The 20,817-nt window shown below is 42.2% G+C and overlaps 1 protein-coding gene across 1 annotated transcript in view; it reads right to left on the bottom strand.

Annotated features, from left to right (window-relative positions):
* Positions 1-18,510, bottom strand: part of LOC124141971 (potassium channel subfamily K member 12-like) — a 70,416-nt gene extending 51,906 nt beyond the window's left edge. The window contains exon 1 of the mRNA XM_046510178.2: positions 17,393-18,510. Within this exon, the coding sequence (XP_046366134.1) occupies positions 17,393-17,732 (340 nt within the window). The 5' untranslated portion in view covers positions 17,733-18,510. The remainder of the gene's footprint in view (positions 1-17,392) is intronic.
* Between the last annotated feature and the right edge of the window lie 2,307 nt (positions 18,511-20,817).

Here is a 20,817-nt window from a genome sequence, read left to right on the forward strand (position 1 = left end):
CCGTTGTTTTATCCCCGAGAGGCATATTAGGTAACAACAAGTACCATCTTTTAACGTACTATGACGCGGCCGGGGATCGAAACCACCGACTTTCCGCTCTCGGGGAAGACGCTCTGTCCACTAAACCTCGGAGACGGTTCTGCTGCAGAAGTTCTGACAGTCTGACAGGACCATCACCAGTATGTTCTACGTTATGCAAAACCGGCATACAGCATAGTGGACTCGCTCATATATACTTGGGCGGTGGGGTAGCCTCGTGGTCAAAGTTCCCGCTCGTCACGCCGAAGGCCCAGGTACGATTCCCAACGTTTGTACAACTTGTGAAGTCCATTCCTGGTGAAGCCCATTGCTGGAATGGTGCTAACAAAATACTCACCCACTCCTATATACAAAAGACGGCAGGCTAGTTCTACAATTAACCCCTCAGGTGGGAACACGAGGAACCTGAGCAGCCATCAACTTAGTAAATGATTTCAAAAAGTGCCTACAGTATCTGCAACAAAAGTGTCTTCACCTCTATGTTGTATATTTTGAAAGGTGTGATTTTTCAGTCTCTGAAACGGGTTATTTGGTGATGCGGGGACTGGCATTGATTCTTGTCTACGATTCGAAACAAGTCGCCAGATATCAAATGACCCATGTTGTCAGAGAGTGGCTAGAGATTGATGAAGGGGAAAATGGCATTGGCATATACTACGTTGTACATGTAACACTTAAAGAGGGTTAAGCAATCTTCTTTACATCTTCCGAAAAATCATGATACCGAAGAAATCTGGATCCAGTGTGGCAAAGAAGAGTGACCAATATGTTTGTATTATGTATGCTATGCACCAGATCTACTGACTGTTGTGTGGAGCCAGGAATCCTGCTGCCCGAGTGGTTCAACACACCAGCTATTCAAGGCACACATGACGCGCAGGTCGACGACTGGTCTCACACATGAACGACCCAGTAACACGAACTGGACTAAGATTGTTATCCTAACTCACTTCGCCTAGACACAAAACACCTCCACGGCAGTCTGCTTTCTGAGTATTGATCTTGCTGCACCATCTCGTGTTGACTAAATACATAACTGGGCAGTTGTCGGGAAAGCGTTGTCCAATTGTCATGAATATTTTACGTAAGTAGCTACAAGCACGTGTGCAGAGTTGGAGGGCTAATACAAACTGTCCTAGAGTGGTTGACCATGTGCTCTGTGCTCCTCCGAAAGCACAATATCAATACTCTAAGGGGTAAATCATATTAGAGAGTGGTCGATAAGGAGTGAGAGTCTTGTCGGGGTCGGAATAGTGACCGCACTGTCCACTGACAACAGCCTCGCACAGCGTCAAGCCGTTGTCATCGCACCGACGCCAGCGTCCGCGTCAAACAACATCCTGCGTCAACATCCACGAAGATGAGGGCTAGGATTCACTTAATATACATTTATTTCCACTCAAGCGAAGTGACCAAGTGTTTAACCTCTTCGAGGAATCTGGCCTATATCTGTATGCGCAACATACCATTCTGTCCATCATAATACCCACATTAGATAATATCGAATAACGTTAAAATTGGGCTGTACTATGTATCTAAACATACTATGTACGAATACGCTGCACCAGCGTACACAATTTGGCATTTTATAAATTATAGACTGGTCGAATATACATCCGTCTCCTACACCGAACATAATCGATCCAGCACTCGTGCAATGACAATATAACCGTTCCGAAAGAATACATTCTCTTCTGCAAATTGAACGAATTTATGAGGCACCCACATCGACATTCTAACATGTCCACCCCAAGAAGCACCCAATATTTCAGGTCCAGCGTATTGGCGCAATGATACACTAGCCAGTCTCTTGAGACCAGCGATAAGTAGTTAAATCTTAATCAGTCTGTTCTCTATTACAGTATAACTAATGGTGCTGATGTTTTCGTGGCCAAATCATATAATAATGATAATGTTTGATGGCTTAACAGTTCACCACACAGATTTGAAAGCGACGTTATGCGTTTGCAATTGATTTGGTTCACGTGACGTTCTAAATGGTTACTCTAAACGAAATAATAATTTGTCCCCATGTTAATGTCCAATAAGAAGTAAATCGTTCCGGAGACTTGCTGGACGTTCTGAAGATTGATGGTTTTGCTCTTTCCTGAAAAGATATTCTGTCAAAAACTACAATGACTGAAAGGCAATTCCGTCTCAAACTACACTGACTAAAAGGATATCCTTTCTTAAACTACACTGACTAAAAGGATATCCTTTCTTAAACTACACTGACTTAAAAGATATTCTTTCTTAAACTACACTGACTAAAAGGATATCCTTTCTTAAACTACACTGACTAAAAGGATATTCTTTCTTAAACTGCACTGACTGAAAGGATATTCTTTCTTAAACTACACTGACTAAAAGGATATTCTTTCTTAAACTGCACTGACTGAAAGGATATTCTTCCTTAAACTACACTGACTGAAAGGATATCCTTTCTTAAACTACACTGACTAAAAGGATATCCTTTCTTAAACTACACTGACTAAAAGGATATCCTTCCTTAAACTACACTGACTGAAAGGATATTCTTTCTTAAAATACACTGACTGAAAGGATATTCTTTCTTAAACTACACTGACTGAAAGGATATTCTTTCTTAAACTATACTGACTGAAAGGATATCCTTTCTTAAACTACACTGACTAAAAGGATATTCTTCCTTAAACTACACTGACTGAAAGGATATCCTTTCTTAAACTACACTGACTGAAAGGATATCCTTTCTTAAACTACACAGAGTAAAAGGATATTCTTTCTTAAAATACACTGACTGAAAGGATATCCTTTCTTAAACTACACAGAGTAAAAGGATATTCTTCCTTAAACTACACTGACTGAAAGGATATCCTTTCTTAAACTACACAGAGTAAAAGGATATTCTTCCTTAAACTACACTGACTGAAAGGATATTCTTTCTTAAAATACACTGACTGAAAGGATATTCTTTCTCAAACTACACTGACTGATAGGTTATTATGTGTCAAATACATGTATTGTACTGACCTAGATATATTAGGAGAATAAGATACTGGTTAAAATAATTACAAACTTAATATTTTCAGTGCTGTATTAATGCTGTAAAAATTGGTCATATATTAACATGTAAAAGACCATTTGTTTCAGCATGGTTTTGGATAAATCCATAGTCTGTTTAACCTAATACCTTGTGTACATTTTTAAAGCAACGTATCGATTAATTGATATATTTGTCAAAATGGTTGGATGAAATATCTTTTCCTTTGTATAGGAATGTAAAATGTAAATATATATATGAAATATATCTTGATTCTGTACATGATTGTAGATTTAGGTGATGTGGATTTGAGAATAATAATCCAGTACTATACACTGAACATTAATAACATTAAGTAATTTAACTCAGTTGCTGAGTAATGAATGGTTAGCACTTTGGAATTTATTTGTATATTGTGTGTATCTAAATATAGACAGGTTTCCACGACATCTTTCTTTTCTGTTGTTTCTGACGGCTGGAAAAAGGCAACATAGCGGTGAAAAGGTCTATGAACGGATCACTGTAAATCAGTGATGACACCAGGTGTTGGAAGCTCCCGACAACAAAAAGGCAACATAGCGGTGAAAGGTATATGAACGGATCACTGTAAATCAGTGATGACACCAGGTGTTGGAAGCTCCCGACAACAAAAAGGCAACAAAGCGGTGAAAGGTATATGAACGGATCACTGTAAATCAGTGATGACACCAGGTGTTGGAAGCTCCCGACAACAAAGAGGCAACATAGCGGTGAAAGGTATATGAACAGATCACTGTAAATCAGTGATGACACCAGGTGTTGGAAGCTCCCGACAACAAAAAGGCAACATAGCGGTGAAAGGTATATGAACGGATCACTGTAAATCAGTGATGACACCAGGTGTTGGAAGCTCCCGACAACAAAAAGGCAACAAAGCGGTGAAAGGTATATGAACGGATCACTGTAAATCAGTGATGACACCAGGTGTTGGAAGCTCCCGACAACAAAAAGGCAACAAAGCGGTGAAAGATATATGAACGGATCACTGTAAATCAGTGATGACACCAGCTGTTGGAAGCTCCCGACAACAAAAAGGCAACAAAGCGGTGAAAGGTATATGAACGGATCACTGTAAATCAGTGATGACACCAGGTGTTGGAAGCTCCCGACAACAAAAAGGCAACATAGCGGTGAAAGATATATGAACGGATCACTGTAAATCAGTGATGACACCAGCTGTTGGAAGCTCCCGACAACAAAAAGGCAACAAAGCGGTGAAAGGTATATGAACGGATCACTGTAAATCAGTGATGACACCAGCTGTTGGAAGCTCCCGACAACAAAAAGGCAACATAGCGGTGAAAGATATATGAACGGATCACTGTAAATCAGTGATGACACCAGCTGTTGGAAGCTCCCGACAACAAAAAGGCAACATAGCGGTGAAAGATATATGAACGGATCACTGTAAATCAGTGATGACACCAGGTGTTGGAAGCTCCCGACACTCACGCAATTTGAAAGAAAAAATTGTGACGCCGCACAGCAGTTTGTAAACAAACCAGACAATCAAGTGATGGGCCAGAACATCCAGTGACATAAGCAAAGGGTGTGTGTCATAAATGGGAAGACATCATTCGGTTAAAGACATAAGACATCACGTGTTCTTGCAATCTGTTACAGTATTAACAGAAAGCGACATGCCAGACTGTAAACACGCTGTGTTTGTCGGCTCCCCGCTAATAAAACACATTATGTTGTGTTATCGCAACCTGTAACATATGCCATATCAATTATATGAGTTCTTTGTCTACCAAATGCATATTGGCTGGCACCACAGTGGGTTCCAGCACAATAGGTCGCTCCTTTGGTAACAGTCTATACCAACATGTTACTTTTGTATATTATCCACACATAAGTGTACATCTCATGGAGGACATTGGAATATGGATTGAAATGGGTGGTCTGCTATGCCATTACCTGCATCCTTCTAATGTTTATGTGTAGGCTACATGTTACCTTGATACATGTATATTAAATGACACATCTCGTTATCACCTAAATTGATACTGGGACGAACATAATAGCAGCTATCAACTTCAAATACCATCGTAAACAAGACATGTTAATATCGAACTGACAAATGTTGTTTCTGACGCTTTACAAAAGTCAATATCACACACATGGTTATAATGGAGTTGACGAAAGATGCTTTACGTGCCCAAAGCTATATATTTCGATCGTAGAAATACAAGTTGTGCCAGGACTTTTCTTGACTTCCACACAAACAAACGTTTGGGAAAGGACAGACAGTTCCTGGTGACATGGGAAAGACTGACGGGAAATAATTTATGTTACATGAATAATGAACATGTCACTACGCATCACATACATGAATAATGAACATGTCACTACGCATCACTTACATGAATAATGAACATGTCACTACGCATCACTTACATGAATAATGAACATGTCACTACGCATCAATTACATGAATAATGAACATTTCACTACGCATCACATACATGAATAATGAACATGTCACTACGCATCACTTACATGAATAATGAACATGTCACTACGCATCACTTACATGAATAATGAACATGTCTCTACGCATCACTTACATGAATAATGAACATGTCACTACGCATCACTTACATGAATAATGAACATGTCACTACGCATCACTTACATGAATAATGAACATGTCATTACGCATCACTTATATGAATAATTAACGTCTTGATACGCATCACATACATGAATAATGAACATGTCACTACGCATCACTTATATGAATAATGAACGTCTTGATACGCATCACTCACATGAATGATGAACGTCTTGATACTCATCACTTATATGAATAATGAACGTCTTGATACGCATCACTTACATGAATAATGAACTTGTCACTCTGTATTACTTACATGAATAATGAACGTCTTGATACGCATCACTTACATGAATAATGAACATATCACTACGCATCACTTATATGAATAATGAACGTCTTGATACGCATCACTTACCTGAATAATGAACATGTCACTACGCATCACTTAAATGAACAATGAACGTCTTGATACGCATCACTTATATGAATAATGAACGTCTTGATACGCATCACTTATATGAATAATGAACATGTCACTACGCATCACTTAAATGAACAATGAACGTCTTGATACGCATCACTTATATGAATAATGAACGTCTTGATACGCATCACTTATATGAATAATGAACATGTCACTACGCATCACTTAAATGAACAATGAACGTCTTGATACGCATCACTTATATGAATAATGAACGTCTTGATACGCATCACTTATATGAATAATGAACGTCTTGATACGCATCACTTACATGAATAATGAACGTCTTGATACGCATCACTTACATGAATAATGAACGTCTTGATACGCATCACTTATATGAATACTGGACGTCTTGATACGCATCACTTACATGAATAATAATGATCATGTCACTACGCATCACTTACATGAACAATGAACGTCTTGATACGCATCACTTATATGAATACTGGACGTCTTGATACGCATCACTTACATGAATAATGAACGTCTTGATACGCATCATTTACATGAACAATAATGATCATGTCAATACGCATCACTTACATGAACAATGAACGTCTTGATACGCATCACTTATACAAATAGTGAACATCTTGATACGCATCACTTATATGAAGACTGAACGTCTTGATACGCATCACTTATATGAACAATGAACGTCTTGATGCTCATCACTTACATGAATAATGAACGTCTTGATGCTCATCACTTACATGAATAAGGAACGTCTTGATTCTCATCACTTACATGAATAATGAACATCTTGATACACATAACTTACATGAATAATGAACGTCTTGATACTCATCACTTACATGAATAATGAACATGTCAATACGCATCACTTACATGAATAATGAACATGTCAATACGTATCACTTATATGAATAATGAACGTCTTGATACGCATCACTTACATGAATAATGAACGTCTTGATACGCATCACTTATATGAATGATTTACATGTCAATACGCATCACTCACAGAATGATGAACGGCTTGATACTCATCACTTATATGCATGATGAACATGTCAATACGCATCACTTACATGAATAATGAACGTCTTGATACGCATCACTTATATGAATAAGGAACGTCTTGATTCTCATCACTTACATGAATAATGAACATCTTGATACACATAACTTACATGAATAATGAACGTCTTGATACTCATCACTTACATGAATAATGAACATGTCAATACGCATCACTTACATGAATAATGAACATGTCAATACGTATCACTTATATGAATAATTAACGTCTTGATACGCATCACTTACATGAATAATGAACGTCTTGATACGCATCACTTACATGAATGATTTACATGTCAATACGCATAACTCACAGAATGATGAACGTCTTGATACTCATCACTTATATGCATGATGAACATGTTAATACGCATCACTTATATGAATAATGAACGTCTTGATACGCATCACTTACGTGAATAATGAAATGTCAATACGCATTACTTACGCGAATAATGAACGTCTTGATACCCATTAATTACATGAATGATGAACGTCTTGATACGCATCACTTAAAAGGATAATTAGCATGTCACTACGCATCTCTTATATAAACAATGAACATCTTGATACGCATCACGTATATGAATAATGAACGTCTTGATACGCATCATTTATTTGAATAATGAACGCCTCAATATGCAGCTCATTCTATATGTTCACCTGTTTACATAACAAACTTACGCATAATGAACACACAGTTTTAAAAATAAAAATCAACAGATCACATAAAACGTGAAGCCACATCAATAGACAGAGCTCTAGCGTTGCAAATAAACACTATATACCACAGGACTATACGTGATGATACCATGTGTTCGCAAGAAAAATAAACGCATCCTGCCCAACAGTTATACCCATCACAAACACACGCAAACGCAAGTCAATTATTCGCCTGAAAAAATACGGGACCACATGATGCAATCCCTCTACTGACAACACGAACCACCAGTCATTGTTATTTCAAACATTTAACGCCAAATCAACTGATATACTACGGTAACCAGGGATAACAATACTTTAAAAAATCTGAAGAATATAAATCTAGGATTAAAAACTGACTCTGTAACAAGACAAAGCAGCAGTTCCGTATTAGCTTTCGAATGACATGGATGAAGTGTGACATAACTCACATCACCCCTACCCTCAGAGGTCTTCTCTGTCGGCCATTAAAAGAAGGAATCAGCTTCAAACACCTCTGCCTTGCATACCAATGTTACTCTCAATCTGCCCCAATATACAATCCGAACACTCTGACCTGAATCCACATATCTGTCCTGTGAACCTGAAGTAAAACTCTCCAGAACTTTCTCCCTTTCGACTGAATGGATGAATCTCCCCCCAAATCTCTGTGAATGTCCTACCTACTCTGCTTTCAGAACATCAATAAAGACTTACCTCCTCAGCCCAGCTTTCCACTGAACTCTCCTCTCTTGTCTTTGGGCATAATATTTGAGTATGGATCAAGGCACAGCCCCCCCCCCCCCCCCCCCCCCCCCCCCCCGCCCCTACACGCAGTCAAGACAGCGAATGGGACTTCTCCCAGGAGGCGCTGACAAGTCGAACCGACCCACAGATTTTCGGAGAATGTGAAAACTCCCCACACTGCAGACTTCTGCATTACCCAGATTTTGGAAGGGCTGTATTCCTAGTAGCAAACCCGGGTACTCTCCCAATGTCAGTCAACAGATAGGGAGGTACCAAACCTAATGCACCGAGAACAATGGGGAGTCGAACAGCTCCGTACATGGGATGCAGGCGTGACATTTTGTAAGGGAGGTCCGCATATTTGCCATGATATCCTGGATCTTGTCTATCACATCTGTGTTCGAAGGGACAGCGACTTCGATGACATAAATGATTTCATTGGATTTATGAAAAAGAACAAGATCAGGTTTGTTGGCTTGGGTGCGTTAGAGGCACAAACATGGCAAAGACAGTAATAAAAGGATCGAGCCACGTAATCAAGTTGCCAATGATATTGTGTTTGTGCCAAAGCTGAGCATCCATTAACAATGTGTTGGACAGTCTCATTAAACCATTGCATAGTGGAAAGTGACAGGCCCTTAGCAGCAAACAGAAAGACTTCTGCTTCCCTTTTGCAAGCAAGCTGACTTCATCCAAGCCAAGGACAACACACTGCAAATACACTCTATGAAATGGTCGTTCAGAGAGCCTTCCCTTGACCAGACATTCCAGTGATTTATATCATGAGCATCGATCCACGCAATTGGGATACGATAGCATGCATCAACCAAGTCAGCGAGCCTGACAACCCGTTCCCGTTAGTCGCCTCTTACGACAAGCATAGTCGCCGTTTACGGCAAGCACGGGTTGCTGAAAACCTATTCTTCCCCGGAAGTTCACGAGTAGGTTCTTCGCTTGGTTGACACTCATTTCCTCCTTCACACCGCTGTTTACATTTATACATCCATAAACGCCAAACATTGTTGAAGTCAATTCTTAAATATACAAGACACACGAACACTACGTACATTGTCATAACCAGAGTTAAACGTAAATATAACACGCTCGGTTTTAGATGCATTTATTCATGAACAAAGATGAGGATGGAATCACAAATACTTTTTTTGTATTCATCTGTTATACTCAAAAACAATATCGAAACATGGTGTAGCTGTGGTCGGCAGAATGTAAGCCAACATGGGCCATGTTATGTCTACCATAGGCATGAGCTACTCACAAATCACCAAAGAAGCAAAGCTACGTTCTTTTAACGGCCTCAATGTTGTGAGCTTTGTGTGAATCCAACTGTTGCTGCTCGGGCCATTCAATGAGAAAACATATGACTCGAATGATTATACAGAGGTTACTCGTCAACATGAAGTGTTTTGCAGTCACTCCCTCGCACTGGCACCTTGCCAAGGAATACCAGTGCTACAGCCGATTTGTAACATCCTCTTTTGAACAACATAATTTCAAACAATAAATTACTCAAAACGGTATTGCATCATGTAATGTGAAATCAAACGTGATCTTTCCTCAGAACTCAATTGACAATGTTCGTATGCAAGCAAGTCGGCTTTAACAGTTGCAAGTCAACCAAGTACAAACAAGGTCACGTCAGGTCAAGGTCACGTCAGGTCCTTTTCTTGAATAGTACAAAATTGTACTTATTCAGTCGATATTTCATAGGATATTTGAGCTGGTACACCCCTGATGGTTGTTGATTGTTTACCCTACTCCGTTGGTTCTGGCACAAGTTGGAGGTCAGAGGTCAGAGTCAGCAAATATAGCAGGACGCACGCCGCTAGCATCGCACGGCGTTTTGTTTTTTGGTAGCAGTCGACAACCTCGTCAGTATCAGTTTCACCGACACAAGATCAGTCAGGAAGATTTATTCATTATAGATCATCATTATGTGTGTGGTCATGTAATCAAACAGAACCATACACAGTTGTATATTCTGGTTATTTGCAATAACATAGTTTATAGACTATTTCCTCATCGGTGTCATAAAAATACAGGACTGAGCAGGCGTATTAACGTACGGAGTTGCTGGAAGGTCGTTCTCCCACAGTTAACAAACTTTGGCACGAGTTTCCACGAACTGACCGCTCGGGATGTATTTAGATAATTATACAATTTTATTAAAACTACTTTAATCAATGAAGTATAGCAAATATCAATTTTTAACTGATCCGCCTGTTGTCACCAATGTTAAAGCTCTATCACGGCGGTGCTGTTGTCACCAATGTTAAAGCTCTATTACGGCGGTGCTGTTGTCACCAATGTTAAAGCTCTATCACGGCGGTGCTGTTGTCAGCAATGTTAAAGCTCTATCACGTAGGTGCTGTTGTCAGCAATGTTAAAGCTCTATCACGGCGGTGCTGTTGTCAGCAATGTTAAAGCTCTATCACGGCGGTGCTGTTGTCAGCAATGTTCAAGCTCTATCGCGGCGGTGCTGTTGTCACCAATGTTAAAGCTCTATCACGTAGGTGCTGTTGTCACCAATGTTAAAGCTCTATCGCGGCGGTGCTGTTGTCACCAATGTTAAAGCTCTATCACGGCGGTGCTGTTGTCACCAATGTTAAAGCTCTATCACGGCGGTGCTGTTGTCAGCAATGTTAAAGCTCTATCACGGCGGTGCTGTTGTCAGCAATGTTAAAGCTCTATCACGTAGGTGCTGTTGTCACCAATGTTAAAGCTCTATCACGTAGGTGCTGTTGTCACCAATGTTAAAGCTCTATCACGTAGGTGCTGTTGTCACCAATGTTAAAGCTCTATCACGGCGGTGCTGGTGTCACCAATGTTAAAGCTCTATCACGGGGTTGCTGTTGTCACCAATGTTAAAGCTCTATCACGGCGGTGCTGTTGTCACCAATGTTAAAGCTCTATCACGTAGGTGCTGTTGTCACCAATGTTAAAGCTCTATCACGTAGGTGCTGTTGTCACCAATGTTAAAGCTCTATCACGGCGGTGCTGTTGTCACCAATGTTAAAGCTCTATCACGGCGGTGCTGTTGTCACCAATGTTAAAGCTCTATCACGTAGGTGCTGTTGTCAGCAATGTTAAAGCTCTATCACGGCGGCGCTGTTGTCAGCAGTGTGAAAGCTCTATCACGTAGGTGCTGTTGTCAGCAGTGTTAAAGCTCTATCACGTAGGTGCTGTTGTCAGCAGTGTTAAAGCTCTATCACGTAGGTGCTGTTGTCAGCAATGTTAAAGCTCTATCACGGCGGCGCTGTTGTCAGCAGTGTTAAAGCTCTATCGCGATGGTGCTGTTGTCACCAATGTTAAAGCTCTATCACGGCGGTGCTGTTGTCACCAATGTTAAAGCTCTATCACGTAGGTGCTGTTGTCACCAATGTTAAAGCTCTATCACGACGGTGCTGTTGTCACCAATGTTAAAGCTCTATCACGGCGGTGCTGTTGTCACCAATGTTAAAGCTCTATCACGGCGGTGCTGTTGTCACCAATGTTAAAGCTCTATCACGTAGGTGCTGTTGTCAGCAATGTTAAAGCTCTATCACGGCGGCGCTGTTGTCAGCAGTGTTAAAGCTCTATCACGGCGGTGCTGTTGTCAGCAGTGTTAAAGCTCTATCACGTAGGTGCTGTTGTCACCAATGTTAAAGCTCTATCGCGATGGTGCTGTTGTCACCAATGTTAAAGCTCTATCACGTAGGTGCTGTTGTCACCAATGTTAAAGCTCTATCACGTAGGTGCTGTTGTCACCAATGTTAAAGCTCTATCCCGGCGGTGCTGTTGTCAGCAATGTTAAAGCTCTATCACGGCGGTGCTGTTGTCACCAATGTTAAAGCTCTATCACGTAGGTGCTGTAGTCAGCAATGTTAAAGCTCTATCACGTAGGTGCTGTTGTTACCAATGTTAAAGCTCTATCACGTAGGTGCTGTTGTCAGCAATGTTAAAGCTCTATCACGGCGGCGCTGTTGTCAGCAGTGTTAAAGCTCTATCACGTAGGTGCTGTTGTCAGCAATGTTAAAGCTCTATCACGTAGGTGCTGTTGTCACCAATGTTAAAGCTCTATCACGTAGGTGCTGTTGTCACCAATGTTAAAGCTCTATCACGTAGGTGCTGTTGTCACCAATGTTAAAGCTCTATCACGGCGGCGCTGTTGTCAGCAGTGTTAAAGCTCTATCACGTAGGTGCTGTTGTCACCAATGTTAAAGCTCTATCACGTAGGTGCTGTTGTCACCAATGTTAAAGCTCTATCACGGCGGCGCTGTTGTCAGCAGTGTTAAAGCTCTATCACGTAGGTGCTGTTGTCACCAATGTTAAAGCTCTATCACGGCGGTGCTGTTGTCACCAATGTTAAAGCTCTATCACGTAGGTGCTGTTGTCAGCAATGTTAAAGCTCTATCACGGCGGCGCTGTTGTCAGCAGTGTTAAAGCTCTATCACGTAGGTGCTGTTGTCAGCAGTGTTAAAGCTCTATCACGGCGGTGCTGTTGTCACCAATGTTAAAGCTCTATCACGTAGGTGCTGTTGTCAGCAATGTTAAAGCTCTATCACGGCGGTGCTGTTGTCACCAATGTTAAAGCTCTATCACGTAGGTGCTGTTGTCAGCAATGTTAAAGCTCTATCACGGCGGCGCTGTTGTCAGCAGTGTGAAAGCTCTATCACGTAGGTGCTGTTGTCAGCAGTGTTAAAGCTCTATCACGTAGGTGCTGTTGTCAGCAATGTTAAAGCTCTATCACGGCGGTGCTGTTGTCACCAATGTTAAAGCTTTATCACGTAGGTGCTGTTGTCAGCAGTGTTAAAGCTCTATCACGGCGGTGCTGTTGTCACCAATGTTAAAGCTCTATCACGTAGGTGCTGTTGTCAGCAGTGTTAAAGCTCTATCACGTAGGTGCTGTTGTCAGCAGTGTTAAAGCTCTATCACGTAGGTGCTGTTGTCACCAATGTTAAAGCTCTATCGCGATGGTGCTGTTGTCACCAATGTTAAAGCTCTATCACGGCGGTGCTGTTGTCACCAATGTTAAAGCTCTATCACGGCGGTGCTGTTGTCACCAATGTTAAAGCTCTATCACGGCGGCGCTGTTGTCAGCAATGTTAAAGCTCTATCACGATGGTGCTGTTGTCAGCAGTGTTAAAGCTATATCATGGTGGTGCTGTTGTCAGCAATGTTACTGTTATATCACGGCGGTGCTGTTGTCAGCAATGTTAAAGCTCTATCACGATGGTGCTGTTGTCAGCAATGTTACTGTTATATCACGGCGGTGCTGTTGTCAGCAGTGTTAAAGCTCTATCACGGCGGTGTTGTTGTCAGCAATGTTACTGTTATATCACGGCGGTGTTGTTGTCAGCCATGTTACTGTTATATCACGGCGGTGCTGTTGTCAGCAATGTTAAAGCTCTATCACGATGGTGCTGTTGTCAGCAATGTTACTGTTATATCACGGCGGTGCTGTTGTCAGCAATGTTAAAGCTCTATCACGATGGTGCTGTTGTCAGCAATGTTACTGTTATATCACGGCGGTGCTGTTGTCAGCAGTGTTAAAGCTCTATCACGGCGGTGCTGTTGTCAGCAATGTTACTGTTATATCACGGCGGTGTTGTTGTCAGCCATGTTACTGTTATATCACGGCGGTGCTGTTGTCAGCAATGTTAAAGCTCTATCACGATGGTGCTGTTGTCAGCAATGTTACTGTTATATCACGGCGGTGCTGTTGTCAGCAATGTTAAAGCTCTATCACGATGGTGCTGTTGTCAGCAATGTTACTGTTATATCACGGCGGTGCTGTTGTCAGCAGTGTTAAAGCTCTATCACGGCGGTGCTGTTGTCAGCAATGTTACTGTTATATCACGGCGGTGTTGTTGTCAGCCATGTTAAAGCTATATCATGGTGGTGCTGTTGTCAGCAATGTTAAAGCTATATCACGATGGTGCTGTTGTCACCAATGTTACTGTTATATCGCGGCGGTGTTGTTGACATCAATGTTAAAGCTCTATCACAGCGGTGCTGTTGTCAGCAATGTTACAGTTACATTACGGCGGAGCTGTTGTCAGCAATGTTACAGTTACATTACGGTGGTGCTGTTTTCAGCAATGTTACAGTTACATTACGGCGGTGCTGTTGTCAGCAATGTTATAGTTACATTACGGCGATGATGTTGTCAGCAATGTTACAGTTACATTACAGCGGTGCTGTTGTCAGCAATGTTACAGTAACATTACGACGGTGCTGTTGTCAGCAATGTTACAGTTACATTACAGCGGTGCTGTTGTCAGCAATGTTACAGTTACATTACCGCGGTGCTTTTGTCAGCAATGTTACAGTTACATTACCGCGGTGCTTTTGTCAGCAATGTTACAGTTACATTACAGCGGTGCTGTTGTCAGCAATGTTACAGTTACATTACCGCGGTGCTGTTGTCAGCAATGTTACAGTTACATTACAGCGGTGCTGTTGTCAGCAATGTTACAGTTACATTACGGCCGCACTATTGGGGAAAACCGGCTTGCACACAACGCTATTCAATATTTCAACTGACCTATTATTGATTATAAATATTTGATCCGTCCCATATGATATCCTTAAAAAATTGTTTAAAGATATAATATTAGCATCGCACTGTCAGCGCAAATTAAGGTCACAATCACCAAGCATAGATGTGAAATCCGTCAGGCGGCGGAATATTGAATGTTGTGTGTAAGGGAAGGCAGGAGATAAGGAGAGTGATCCTCTGAAATGGTATGCTAACTACCATCAGTCGATCACGCCAATATGATAAGGTTTCGGCATATCATTTGCAAGTCTTATGAAGCAAATAGAATATAAACAAGCACGGCCATTTGCTGCCATTATATCACTTAGGAGCCTTCGTAACAAGAACAAGATCATTTTACCAATGCACCAATCCCTTGACGTCTCGCTCACTGCAGCAATATTTAGGAGATACTTACTTACTCAGAATTAGTAGATTTCATTGTGTGTGTTTTATAGCTGTTAACGAACAGCAAATAGGGGGAACAATCCCATTCGTTTCAACAAGGAAAAAACGTTAATATGTTGCTGCTATGGCAACATACTGTCCTTGGGGACGCAGGAGTTATTATGGACAAAGTGTGGCTTGTATTGCCAGGACTGAAATGACCACCGGGAACAATAAGCAGCATCTTCATTTCCTGTATGAATTAATCGCGTGTGTCTCTTGACCAAGTTGGATAGTGGTAGGGTATGTAGGAAGTCTGTTCTACACGTTGCATAGTGGTCGGGTTGGGCATGCAGGAAGTATGCTGTACACGTTGGATAGTGGTCGGATATGTAGGAAGTCTGTTGTACAAGTTGGATAGTGGTAGTGCATGTAGGGTGTATGTTGTACAAGTTGGATAGTGGTAGGATATGTAGGACGTCTGTTCTACACGTTAGAAAATGGTCAGGCGGGGTATGTAGGAAGTATGTTGTACAAGTTAGATAGCGGTAGGGTAGAGCACGTAGGAAGTCTGTTGTACAAGTTGCATAGTGGCAGGGAATGTAGGGTGTATGTTGTACAAGTTGGATAGTGGTAGGGTGGAGTATGTAGGAAGTTTGTTGTACAAGCTGGATAGTGGCAGTGTATGTAGGGTGTATGTTGTACAAGTTGGATAGCGGTAACGTATGTAGGGTGTATGATGTACCAGTTGGATAGTGGCAAGGCATGTAGGGTGTATGTTGTACACGTTGGATAGCGGTAGGGCATGTAGAGCGTATGTTGTACAAGTTGGATAGCGGGAACGTATGTAGGGTGTATGATGTACAAGTTGGGTCGTGGCAGGGCACGTAGGGTGTTAGGTTTAACGAGTTGGATAGTAGCAGGGTATGTAGGGTGTATGTTGTACAAGTTGGATAGTGGCAGGGTATTTTGGGTCATGATGTACAAGTTGGATTGTGGCAGGGCATGTAGAGTGCATGTTGTACAAGTTGGATAGCGATAGGGTATGAAGGGTGTATGTTGTACAAGTTGGATAGTGGCAGGGTATGTAGGGTCATGATGTACAAGTTGGATAGTGGCAGGGCATGTAGGGTTATGTTGTAAAAGTTGGATAGCGATAGGGTGTGAAGGGTGTATGTTGTACAAGTTGGATAGTGGCAGGGTATGTAGGGTGTATGTTGTACAAGTTGGATAGTGGCAGGGTATGTAGGGTTATGTTGTACAAGTTGGATAGTGGCAGGGTATGTAGGGTCATGATGTACAAGTTGGATAGTGGCAGGGTATGTAGGGTTATGTTGTACAAGTTGGATAGTGGCAGGGCATGTAGGACGTCTTTTTTACACGTTTGGTAGGACAGAGTATGTAGAGGGTATGATACGCAGTTGGGTAGTTTGTCAGTGGTAAATGCGTGTATTTGTTATCCGAGTTAACCATTGGCAAAGGTATATATTTCTTATACAAGTATGTATGTGTATCTGAGAATATGTATGCCAAATATATCTATATAAAACGAAATTACCACAGTATATGTAGCATATGTTACATTGGCACTGCAGTGACAAGTGTCTTCATCCTAGTATCGGCAGCAGCTGTGATTGAGTCACGTTGTCTTCAGTGGTCTTTGTGGTGAGAGAAAAGTTCAATACGCATCTACATTGTCATTGTAGACGGGCGAGTCTAGGAATTTGGTTGGTTGTTGGTGGTGCACATGATAGCCTTAGCATTCAGTTAACACCCGTCATTGGGTGTGTGTGCGTGAGATATATAACGGAAAATCAATATTATTTAACTTTCTAGTCTTACCTATGGTTGAGACGACTGTGCCAACGAAATAGAAAGCCCCTGGGAAGTCCCAGCGAGGTCGCTTGTCCCCAACTATACCAGCGGTCTCCGCTCTCCCATGCAGATCCAGGAGTGTCTGTAGTCGGGACCGGTTTACTTCCGGGTACTGGCTCAAGAAGGTATCCACAGCATCCTGGTAGTGCTTTCTCTCCGTGGTCTCGTTCTCTGCCTCCAACAACATGAATATCCCAGCACCCGCCAACATGTAAATACCCATCACTATGAACAGCAGGACAAAACGGGCGTTGTCTTCTCGGAGGTGGAGAAGAGCGCAGCACCCCCTTCTCCCTGGCCGGCTCATCCTGCCACAACCCCGGACTGATACCCACTCCACCCCCACAGGTGCTGACTCACACCCTGGATCTAACCACGGGGGTTGACGTCACACGGTCGTGATGTCAACACAAACAAACATAGGTGTCAGAAGATCAACATGTGACGATAGCTGTGTTGTCAGGTAGAATATATTAGCCTTGTCCATCGCATCACAACTGACCGTAGTGACCCAGGCCATGTCAACTAGTCCTTCTTGTCCACATTGCATTAGTACTCTCAGAAGCAATAGTGTCAGCTGTTTAGTACACCGCGTAGATTGACTATAGGGTCGAGTTCATTAAGACATGTCAGATGTCCGGTTAAACCTTACCCTGTTGAAGGCAAACACGTACTCCAGTTGGCACCGTTACCCGTGAAACACCCGTTTCTCATCCTGACCCGCTTCCAGAACGTCACTGCCCTAATCACGTCATGGACCTCTCAAGAGACTGTCAAACTCCCCCTCTCAATTATCCCCGTCTCCGTATATTTCATCTTCTCCGGTCCTCTGCTTCTCCTCATGACAATTCCTCAGCGTATCACTGATGGACATTTGCCTCAGCCGACTCTCTATCACACTGACGACAAGTTTTACTTGCGTTCGAGATATGCCTGAGCCAGCAACAGATCCCGACTTTATGACTCGGCATCGCCCGGGTTCTGTCAGTTGTCACTACACAGGGACTCGATACGTACAACTGTGCATTATCGTCAATATCTGGCAGGCTGAGCGAGTGAAGCAGCATCGCCTGGCATCAGGCTCACTGGCGGCCTGCCTGACTGACTGCTTGATCAACGGCACACAGCAACATGTGCGACAATAACTCCCATCATTGAACACAAGCTACTTCTGGTGTCGGCGCAGGGCCTGTAATTACGCAAACATTGCCATGGGATGAATACAATCAAAATATAAACATTTGATGGCCGTCACAGCTGATGCGCGTTATCCGTGAGGAACACTGCCACCCAGGACACAAAGGGTCAACGCTGATGTGATAATCTCACAGAAAAACAAATTATACCATACGGTTAATGCTGGGATTTGCAATTGTAAAGCGCAAGATAGATCACTAAATTGAATAGATGGATGGATGAGTGGGCTGATGGATGGATGGATTGGTGGGTGGCTTGAAGATAGATAAATAGCTGGCTAACCTGGACTAAACATTGCTGGAATGGCCATATGTTTGTTAGGAATTGTCAGGAATCTTGATTGGAAACGTAAAGAAGGCTGTGCAAGTGAGAGACTCCCTGTTAGTCACACTGACGTTGTGTCGTATGAAGTTGCATGATTCAACCTAATTAGAGAAAGGATCACAAACATGGCCAGGCCGTAAACACAGAGTGCACAGCCCGTACAAAACCATCACGGACTTAAGAAAAGACTTCAATATTTTTTTTCGTTTATGGAAATGGATCCGTAAAAACCAATCTCATTAAACACAGATCTTAGTTCTCGCTATCGCTAAACAAAGACCTGAGGAAATCCCAATACGGGCCACGTCAGAACGATCTTTCATCCGACCAATCAGACCGTCGCTTACCAGATCAGGGAAGTGGCAGTCGAAATGTGTTTTCATATCATGCAGCAAAGAAAAGGTTAACACGGGATATTTTGAACGGCAGTTACGGGCTGCACTACTGATTCCGTCCAAACCGTCGTCTATCTCTGGCTCCAATAGGATACTCATTTGACCGGAAGAGACTTTTATCGCCCGTGGGAAGTACAGCAATACAATCTCGGCCATCTATTAGACATTCCAGAATTTTCTTTTGTTTAGTTTTCAAATGTTGAATCAAGAACTGTGTTAAAGTATTTTTCAAGCGTAGGTTAGAATGAAATCGCCAGTTTGTATCTAGTGCCATATAGCTCGAGAAAGATGCTTTCTGATTGGCTACTGTTGACTTCTTGCTAGTCATTTCATTGCCCGGTCAGAGTTCGCTAAATGTGCTTCCGACGTGATCTTTCAGCAAAATAATGCAACACAAGCCCCGCCCATTCTAGTATCATCCAATGAAGAAACAGTAATCCGTTAGTGGGCGGGCCTAATATGTTTTCGGTTTACGGAATCCATAAAAAAAATAATTGCTTAATAAGCCACCGAAATGCCACTGAATCACTTGTAATGCATTGACAACTCCAACACTACCCAACTGCCCCATGCTTGTTTAGACTGGATACCTGTTTACGAATTTACCGTTTTAGCTCACTGAAGGGACCAGTGAGAGTTATTGTATGATGGCGCATCGGCAGTATGCAATCCATGTAGATGGACGGTCCAACAATGAAAACAAATGTGTTAACGACCACCATGATGACTTGTAGCGCACGTGGTGACGGGAACTCCGGAAGTATTAAGCGATCAAGCGCCGTCGCTTTCACTTGTGGGACACTATATGCAAATATGAATAGAGCATACCGACTTCATGGGTAATTTCTTAACCACCGAACAATTAGTGTATGATGAATATCCCACTTACCGACATAGTAATCTATGGAAGCCAAGGAGGGACACTGTCGCGTTGTCGCATTCATGGTAATCGCTTTGAACCATAACGTCATGCATGTCATGAACATCTTCGTTTAAACTTGCGTCTTTCGATGGACAAAAGCTAGAGAGAATGGTGTTGATGTTGGACCCTTTTCTTCACATGGCTTGAGAGAATGGTGTTGATGTGAGACCCTGGCCCCCACATGGCTTGAGAAAATGGTGTTGATGTTGGACCCTTGTCTTCATATGGCTTGAGAGAATGGTGTTGATGTTGGACCCTTGTCTTCACATGGCTTGAGAGAATGGTGTTGATGTTGGAACCTTTGTCTTCACATCGCCAGAGAGAATGGTGTTGATGTGGGACCTTTCTTTTCACATCGCTAGAGAGAATGGTGTTGATGTGGGACCCTTGTCTTCACATCGCCAGAGAGAATGGTGTTGATGTGGGACCCTTGTCTTTACATCGCTAGAGAGAATGATGTTGATGTGGGACCCTTGTCTTCACATTGCTAGAGAGAATGGTGTTGATGTGGGACCTTTGTCTTCACATCGCCAGAGAGAATGGTGTTGATGTGG

Source organism: Haliotis rufescens, unplaced genomic scaffold (assembly GCF_023055435.1).
Source record: "Haliotis rufescens isolate VD_foot unplaced genomic scaffold, xgHalRufe1.0.p SCAF_3, whole genome shotgun sequence".
Lineage (NCBI taxonomy): Eukaryota > Metazoa > Mollusca > Gastropoda > Lepetellida > Haliotidae > Haliotis > Haliotis rufescens.